Source organism: Petromyzon marinus, chromosome 63, assembly GCF_048934315.1.
Source record: "Petromyzon marinus isolate PM22_M1 ecotype Great Lakes invasive population chromosome 63, UKy_Petmar_22M1.pri1.0, whole genome shotgun sequence".
NCBI classification, from domain to species: domain Eukaryota; kingdom Metazoa; phylum Chordata; class Hyperoartia; order Petromyzontiformes; family Petromyzontidae; genus Petromyzon; species Petromyzon marinus.
The window spans coordinates 4332096-4341808 of record NC_133729.1 but is presented as its reverse complement, the minus strand read 5'-3'; the positions used below and the strand labels follow the sequence as shown (position 1 = coordinate 4341808).

At 50.9% G+C, this 9713-nt stretch overlaps 1 protein-coding gene across 1 annotated transcript in view; it reads right to left on the bottom strand.

The window, feature by feature from the left end:
- The window catches only part of LOC116956087 (cyclin-dependent kinase-like 1), a 20364-nt gene extending 10916 nt beyond the window's left edge, over nt 1-9448 (bottom strand). The window contains exons 1-2 of the mRNA XM_032977535.2: nt 9237-9448; nt 5084-5311 (exon numbers count right to left, since the gene is read on the bottom strand). Coding sequence (XP_032833426.1) covers nt 5084-5299 — 216 coding nt within the window. The 5' untranslated portion in view covers nt 5300-5311; nt 9237-9448. The remainder of the gene's footprint in view (nt 1-5083; nt 5312-9236) is intronic.
- Nucleotides 9449-9713: the final 265 nt, after the last annotated feature.

The window sequence follows — 9713 nt, the reverse complement described above, 5'->3', positions numbered from 1 at the left end:
CGCGCCCCCCCCCCCGTTCCGCGGCGTTCGCGCAAACCTCGCGGTCAACGTGACAAATTTATCGTAACGACGCTTCCACACTCTCAGCCCCTTTTGTTATCCACTTGCTGGACGAAGACCTCGCCGTACGGAGGAAAAAACAAGTAATATTTTTTAAAAAACTACTTTTTTAAAACTCGCTTTAATGAAATGTACCGTGCTAGTTAATGGAAGAACTCCACGACTCCAGGAAGTGGCCCCGAAGCTCGCCACAACGTAAGGGCACCGTGGTGATTTACAGCCAACGTGAGTCGAGCGTGGACAATTAAACCCAAGCCGAAACATAACATGTAAAAAAAGATTCATATTCTTGGTTCTTTCGGTAAAGTCACGTAGAAGGGAAACAAATATTTTCCATCATTAAAAATAAATTGTAATTTTTTTTAATGGTACAAAATAGTATCGTCATCGGTATGACACAAGCATACCAAGTTTGCAGTCGATACCACATTGGGCAGTGGGTTAAAATTGAGTGACAAGATTTGAGGGTACGACAAAAGAGGATACGTTGGCTTTTCATGTGTGTGTACGTTGAACTTCTTTCACGCCGTACGTGGCCAGCCCTCCTGATCGGAGGTGCGGGGGAAGGACAACAAACTGAACGCTAAAAGCAGTTGAGCGGGACGTTGCGATCGCAACACAAGCAATCGTCATCAGGTGGGACAACCACAGCAAGAAACAACTGCTGCAGTAGGCGCCTACCTGCTTGTATTGCTATCGAAACGTCACGTGATCCATTATTTTTCTACCTGCGTGACGTTACCGAAGGCAACAAAGAGTATGGGGATTCCTGCAGTCACGAAAGCTTCAAATCAAGACTAAAAGCAGTTCTAAAGGAATAGGTCTCTGAGTCTATGGGTCTCTGTGTCAGTCTATGTGTGTGTGTGTGTATCTTGAACTTCTGTCGGACCGTACGTAGCCAACCGTGCTCGTCGGAGGTGCGGGCGGGGGAAGTGCGACAAAAGAAGTTGATCGGGACGTTGCGATCGCAACACAAGCAATCGTCATCAGGTGGGACAACCACAGCAAGAAACAACTGCTGAAGTAGGCGCCTAACTGCTTGTATTGCTATCGAAACGTCACGTGATCTATTATTTTTCTACCTACGTGACGTTACCGAAGGCAACAAAGAGTATGGGGATTCCTGCAGTCACGAAAGCTTCAAATCAAGACTAAAAGCAGTTCTAAAGATATGGGTCTCTGGGTCTATGGGTCTCTGTGTCAGTCTATGTGTGTGTGTGTATATTGAACTTCTGTCGGACTGTACGTAGCCAACCGTGCTCGTCGGAGGTGCGGGCGGGGGAAGTGCGACAAAAGCAGTTGAGCGGGACGTTGCGATCGCAACACAAGCAATCGTCATCCGGTGGGACAACCACAGCAAGAAACAACTGCTGAAGTAGGCGCCTACCTGCTTGTATTGCTATCGAAACGTCACGTGATCTATTATTTTTCTACCTACGTGACGTTACCGAAGGCAACAAAGAGTATGGGGATTCCTGCAGTCACGAAAGCTTCAAATCAAGACTAAAAGCAGTTCTAAAGAAATGGGTCTCTGGGTCTATGGGTCTCTGTGTCAGTCTATGTGTGTGTGTGTATATTGAACTTCTGTCGGACTGTACGTAGCCAACCGTGCTCGTCGGAGGTGCGGACGGGGGGGGGGAAGTACGACAAACTAGACACAACATCGACATCATGAGGCCTCCTTTGCCAGTACCAAAATATACCGATCGGGTTTTTTCACTTTTTTGTCCTGGCAACAAAACCGACACCTTTTGCAAGGAGTCATGTTTACAAAAAAAGGGGGAAAAACCCTATTAGTATATTTTGGTACTGGCAAAGGAGGCCTCCTGATGTAGATGCTTACCCGGAGCCTTCAATACTCTGACAGTGGCGTTGTCTTTGAACTGTGCGCCTTTTGGCGTCATCTAGGTCGAACGCCGTATGAGACGAGGCTCTAAGGAAAGCTGTCTCTGGTGTGGACCAATCAGTTTCGAGGACAATGCATAAATTATCAGAGTATTACATTTTGATTTAAAGCTTTCGTGACTGCAGTAATTCATATTCAACAATATTTTATTAATAATATTTTATTATTTTATTGTTTCCCTTTAACGTGACTTTACCGAAAGAGCTAAGAATATCAGAGTATTGTTTTTCGTTTGCATTTTGACTGCAAGTATTGTGGGTTAATGTAAACATGACTCGCGAAAGGTGTCAATTTTGTTGCCAAAAAAAGAGGGAAAAACCCTATTAGTAGACACAACATGCAGTTTTCAAAGAAATGAGTTTGTCAATCTAGATGATGATTTAAAAGTACCATATAATTCCCAGTGGCTTCCTTAATATCGGAAGGAAGAGTGTTCCAGACGGCCGCAGAAGCGCACCTGAAAGAGCGCGATGAATAATCGTAATGTCAACTTGTAACGCAGTTTAACACACCATAGGCCTTCGCGACCGATATCCAACACAGTTTTTTATTTTTTGCGTTGGATTGCGGCGACCGATAACGCGGGCTTGTTGCGATTGCCGGCGAAACGTCACGGCACTCGAATCGTTCACGTCGTTGTGGGGTTTTCCTCTCCAACACACAAACCCCCGCCTCAAGCGCTGAACCCCCGTAACTCACTGGCGCACGCTTTTGTTCACGTGACAAACAACTCGCCAAATTGGCGCTGCGTCGGGCGGGCGGCGGCTATAACGACGCGATCCAACCCAGCAAAAAACACCGCCGTGAACTCGCAGTGCCTTGCGCAGTCACAGCGCCCGCCCGCTCGCCCGCCCGCCCGCCCGCCCGCCCGCCCGTCCGCTCGCCCGCTCGCCCGCCCACCCGCCAAAGGAGAGAAGCGACGGCCCGAGAGGAGTCTGGAACCGCGGACGAACGGGGACGGAGGCAGCCACCGCGGTTGAGCTTGCGCCAACAATTAGCCAAGCTCTGCAGTCCTCTACATGTTGAGGCGTTATCAGCCAATCGACCCTTTGAGGCGTGATCAGCCAATCGACCCTTTCCCACACAAGTACGTCATCTGAACGGAATCGGAACAAAACCGAGACTAACTTGAAATCGGTACCGAGGCTCCCGCAAGGCCACGCGGGTGGGGCGTGTCGCACGGTTTGGCGCCGGCCGTCTTAGAGTGCGGCGGTCGTGTCGCTACGCATCTCTTCGGCGAGTAACGGCGTCTTTAAACACAGCGGCGCTACTACGCCTCTCTTGAATACAATGAACACCGGGCCTCTTGCGCGTTCCCAGATTCGGCGGTGAAACAGGACACCCACCCCGATATTCAGCGGTGAAACGGGACACCCACCCGCCTGGCAACTTGCAGACGTCTCGGAACGGCAAAGGGTGAATAAGCTGTTTGCGCGTCGGAGGAAACCGGAGCACCCGGGGAAAGACCAGCGTGTGCAAGGGGGAAACGCTCTATCCCATACAGACGGGACAGGTGGGGTCCACAATTTTGCTGTACCGCATTCTCCTGGGCAGTCGGGTTAAGGGTCGAGCGTTTGTTTGCAACATACGTGTGTGATGTGCCAACCCATTGCCTCCACAGTGTGCTGGATTACCGGCGTGCAAAGCCGTCACCACCACCGCCAGGCTCCGTGACTGCGTGACTCAGAGACCCTGCGGGTTCAAGCCCTGGGGTTGGGTGTCTTTCTCAGAGTATCTCCAACTACACCCCCATCCCCCTCGGCACACGCCTCTCCCTTGTACGATATTGAAACAGGTCCCGTATCACACCGTACTAATTGTAAATCGGATAAGCAGCCATACAGCCAATAAGCCTGTGGTCAAAGGTCGACTGTTGTGTCAATATGAATTAGACAGCATGAGGCTCAAAATGACACCTCATTCAGGGAAATTGATGGAGTGGTCTCGAAAGAGCTACCCGAACACACACGCACAGAGAGCACCAACATTTAATTTGATGACAAATAAGCTTGACAAAAGATTATTCGCGTCCATGATCATTCTCCCATTGAAAAGCAACCCGGGTGTTTATCATTGCCGGGGGGGGGGGGTCAATAAACACTCCGGTGTAATGGACAGGCAGCCCTGTTTGAGAGTGTTTGTCAAGTCCCGCACCAGGCCCTCTCGCTGTCTCTTCAAACACGGGGGCTGCCACCTCCTCCACTGCCCACAAAAGAAAATCAATTCTCACATCGAGGGTGCCGAGAGAACACGAGGCTGCACATGGTCAGCATTTTCAGACGAGTGTCCGTGCTGCGCGCAAAGGAAGGTCAGAGCTACGGGGATGCGTGGCGAGGTTGGCACCGCTCGCCATCGAGCGCAGATGCGGCAGCTCAATTCCCACCACAGGCTCACGTGGGAAAGCGCTAAACTGAGACAATGCCGACTTTGTAAAACACAACGATGACGGTGCAGCGCTCTGACCGTTTCGCTTGCATCATGGAGCTGAGTCTCAATCCTGAGACCCGGTCCCCTGGAGCCGAGTCTCAACCGAGACTCCGACCCTGAGACCCGGTCTCCTGGAGCCGACACTCAACCGAGACTCCGACCCTGAGACCCGGTCTCCTGGAGCCGAGTCTCAACCAAGACTCCGACCCTGAGACCCGGTCTCCTGGAGCCGAGACTCAACCGAGACTCCGACCCTGAGACCCGGTCCCCTGGAGCCGAGTCTCAACCGAGACTCCGACCCTGAGACCCGGTCTCCTGGAGCCGAGACTCAACCGAGACTCCGACCCTGAGACCCGGTCTCCTGGAGCCGAGACTCAACCGAGACTCCGACCCTGAGACCCGGTCTCCTGGAGCCGAGTCTCAACCGAGACTCTGACCCTGAGACCCGGTCTCCTGGAGCCGAGACTCAACCGAGACTCCGACCCTGAGACCCGGTCCTCTGGAGCCGAGTCTCAACCGAGACTCCGACCCTTAGACCCGGTCTCCTGGAGCCGAGACTCAACCGAGACTCCGACCCTGAGACCCGGTCCTCTGGAGCCGAGTCTCAACTGAGACTCCGATCCTGAATCGCGGTCTCCAGGACCGAGTGAGTGAGTGTCTCCTCCCGTCTCCTCGACCTGCGCCGCCCACCTTGAGCATGCGAATCTCGCGCAGCGCGATCTTCTTGATGAGCGGGTCCTCCTCGGACTCGACGAACTTCTTGATGGCGACGACGTGGCCAGTGTCCCGCGCGCGGCACTTGAACACGACCCCGTAGGAGCCCTCGCCAATCTTCGCCAGCTTCTCGTACTTGTCCATGGTGCTCGGTGGCTTGATGCAGCGCGCTGGGGGGCTGTCCCGGTGCATGGCTCCCGCGCTCTGGGGGGGAGGGAAGCGGGGGGGGGGGGGTCCAGTGTGAAACCACGGTGGCTAGCAGATGTTAACTACCTCGCCTGGTGTGCAGGAGGTCGTGGGTTCGATCCCGACCCTGACGCCTGCTGTATATGTGGAGTTTGCGTCTCTCTCTCTCTCATCATCATCACGGTGGCTAGGAGATGTCAACTACCTCGCCTGGTGTACAGGAAGTGGTGGGTTCGATCCCGACCCTGAAGCCTGCTGTATATTTGGAGTTTACGTGTCTCTCTCTCTCTCATCATCATCACGGTGGCTAGATGTTAACTACCTCGCCTGGTGTGCAGGAGGTCGTGGGTTCGATCCCGACCCTGACGCCTGCTGTATATTTGGAGTTTGCGTGTCTCGTTTGCGCGTCTCTCTCTCTCCCCCCTACTGGTCGCGTGGATTTATCTCCGGGTCCTCCGGTTTTTCCCCTCCACATTTAGAATCAACATCATCACGCGTTTAGAGTCTTTGGCTGCAGTACATTTCCTCGTGGTAAGCCCAACTTCGTTTGGAGTTTGCGTGTCTTCGTTGGGCTATCATTTGACAGCCAGGTCGCCCTTGCCTTGTAAAATAAAAATAAGAAGCTGTGTTTAGTTTTAGTTTAAATCGTTAACGACGCGCGAGCTGCAAGCTGCGCCAGCCTGGGTTTGAGCCCTTGTCGCGGGTCGTCCGTTTCTCACGGGGAAACGAGTCGAGTGAATGTAAATTATGTGTTTGTCGCGTACATGCGTGCGTAGCGTTGAACTTCTTTCGCGCCGTACGTAGCCAACCGCGCTAATCGGGAGGTTCCGATTAGGGAGGTTGATGAGGGAGCGCGGGCGGCGGGGGGGGAGACTACCACACAGACAGAGACAGAATTCACTCCGTTTAACACGACCAATATCATCCATAAGAGGGTTTTTTTGGGGTTAGATCGCGTAAATATGTGTCGTTAAAACCCGCCACCACCCGACACAGCCAACTAGCAAGGGTTGTGTCTCGTAAACAGAACGTGGCCAATGCGTCACTAGTACAGCTCACACACCCGTTGTGTGTTGGAGAGCGCAGAAGGGTGGTTACAACATCTATGCCTCTAAGGAACGGAACAGGAGGAATTCTCCACAAATCTGGCTGTCGCCTGAAGCTGGTTGTAATTACTGGCGAAACGTCGTACTCGGATTGTAAATGTTGTGGCTTGGCTCTCCAACACACTGGTGTTGCTGTACTAGTATACTACACTATACACTACACTTATACTACCATACACTTCACTATACACTACACTAATATACACTACACTACTATACACTACACTACTATACACCTCACTACAGTGAGGGAAAAAAGTATTTGATCCCCTGCTGATTTTGTACGTTGGCCCACTGACAAAGAAATGATGAGTCTATAATTTTAATGGTAGGTTAATTTGAACAGTGAGAGACAGAATAACAACAAAATACAGAAAAACGCATGTCAAAAATGTTAAAAAAATGATTTCCATTTTAATGAGGGAAATAAGTATTTGACCCCCTCTCAATCGGAAAGATTTCTGGCTCCCAGGTGCCTTTTATACAGGTAACGAGCTGAGATTAGGAGCACACTCTTAAAGGGAGTGCTCCTAATCTCAGCTTGTTACCTGTATAAAAGACACCTGTCCACAGAAGCAATCAATCAATCAGATTCCAAACTCTCCACCATGGCCAGGACCAAAGAGCTCTCCAAGGATGTCAGGGACAAGATTGTAGACCTACATAAGGCTGGAATGGGCTACAAGACCATTGCCAAGCAGCTTGGTGAGAAGGTGACAACAGTTGGTGCGATTATTCGCAAATTGAAGAAACACAAAAGAACTGTCAATCTCCCTCGGCCTGGGGCTCCATAGAAGATCTCACCTCGTGGAGTTGCAATGATCATGAGAACGGTGAGGAATCAGCCCAGAACTACACGGGAGGATCTTGTCAATGATCTCAAGGCAGCTGGGACCATAGTCACCAAGAAAACAATTGGTAACACACTACGCCATGAAGGACTGAAATCCTGCAGCACCCGCAAGGTCCCCCTGCTCAAGAAAGCACATATACATGCCCGTCTGAAGTATGCCAATGAACATCTGAATGATTCAGAGGACAATTGGGTGAAAGTGTTTTGGTCAGATGAGACCAAAATGGAGCTCTTTGGCATCAACTCAACTCGCCGTGTTTGGAGGAGGAATGCTGCCTATGACCCCAAGAACACCATCCCCACCGTCAAACATGGAGGTGGAAACGTTATGCTTTGGGGGTGTTTTTCTGCTCAGTGGACAGGACAACTTCACCGCATCAAAGGGACGATGGACGGGGCCATGTACCGTCAAATCTTGGGTGAGAACCTCCTTCCCTCAGCCAGGACATTGAAAATGAGTCGTGGATGGGTATTCCAGCATGACAATGACCCAAAACACACGGCCAAGGCAACAAAGGAGTGGCTCAAGAAGAAGCACATGAAGGTCCTGGAGTGGCCTAGCCAGTCTCCAGACCTTAATCCCATAGAAAATCTGTGGAGGGAGCTGAAAAAAACATCAAAATATTCCTGTAAAAAGCACCGTACACCACCAACGCTGTGTGCAAAAAATCCCAGTGGGATGCAAAGTCAAACAACAACAACCACAAGACAACTTAGATTAAGGCCGTCAGTCTAACTCCGTACTACAACAAAACAAACATGGCCAAACCAAAAAAACTTTTCGAAATCACCAAAAAATAAAGCCATAATTGCAACGTAACAGTGATCACAGGGACTGTGACGGAATTTTTACAATAAACTACATAAATAACATGTAACACCAAACCCTAGAGCCATAGCTGGCTGCATGAGTTACTCCACAACAACAGAAGCATCGGTCGGAGTATCAAATGTTTCAATGCACCTTTAAGATCAGCACTCTAAATAAAAATACAGATACTACTTTGCAGCGTCATCCGGAGCGAAACATTTTATTTTACGCCAATGAATAGGCAGCTAGGGGTGTACAACTCCTCTAGAGCAGTTTTGAGTGAAAATCTCATTGGTAGTGATTCAAGTTGCAGTTTATTTTTCAATTTCAATTGCAGTTTATTGGCAATAGCATTCCAGACCCTGGGGGCATCAATAATAACAAAAGGCCCTTCCTCCAGTTTTTTGTACGGCAATAGGGGAATGTGAAACTGGTAAATGAGCGAAGACCTGAGGTCAAATTTGTTCTTTGAAACAGAGAGGAGATCCAGCAGCAGGTGGTCTGCGGATTTTGTTTGTGAGCATCGTGAATAAATAAGATCTGGTTCACAAGCCGTCGAACATTAAGAGATGTTAAGTTTGACAACAATGTAGAGATCACAGTGGTGAGTCCTACATGGGTAGTTCGATGTAAATCTTAAGGCCGAGTGATAGATGGAATCAAGCTTCTTGGGGCTGATTTAAACACGATGTCACAGTAGTAAAGTGTGCGCGTGTGTATGCGGATAGCACAGTGGGGAGCGGTGGTGCAGCGGTTAGCGCGCTACGCTGCGCTACGAACCCAGCGAACCGAGTTCGATTCCCGCTCACGGCCAACGCCCAGTGACGATTATCTGAACCGGTCCCGGGCCTCCTCCCCTAGGTCGACTCAGCCTGAAATGAGTACCTGGTGCAGTGTGTGGTAAACATCGCCACCGGGGAGACAAAGGCGGTCGGGCTTGGTGCTGACCACCCATCCCCTCGTGTACCGTTACCGGCCTTCATAGGTACTGCTCGCTAACAGCACTTGCCCCTACAGTCTGTTACAGGCTACACGGGGGATCTTTGTGCAGTCGCCAGCTGGCTTGTGGGAGAGGCCTCCCACACCCAGCAGTGGATGGAGCTGACGACGATGCCAGTGATGATGATGGTGGTGGTGGGCTAAATACAAACATCGTCGAGGCTCTCCGCTTACCGGCCCCTTCAGCGTCGCTCCGACATCACGCGGCCGACCGCTGCCATCTTCACCGTGGCGGCGGTGGCCGACGGATGGCGAAGCTCGCGTGGGGACGGAGTTGTTGCTGTTGGTGGTGGTAGGGAGGGAGGTGGCTTGCCGGTGACGTCATCACGCACGCCATATAAGGAGCGTGGATAACTCTGATGACGTCATCACGCACGCCATATAAAGAACGTGGATCTTCTGAAGACGTCATCACGCACGCCATATAAGGCTCGCTCCCTCGCCGGTGACGCCATCACGTCGCATGCCAAACCGGCTGTTGTGTCTACATTACGTCATCGCGCAACACTCCAAATTGCTATTGTATCTGGGTGACGTCATCAACTCACACCTCAATTAACAAATTAAAAAACCGCACAGTATGATTGAGTTATGACGTCATCACGCACGCCATGTAAAGAGCATGTAAAGAGCGTGAGTCTTCTGATGACG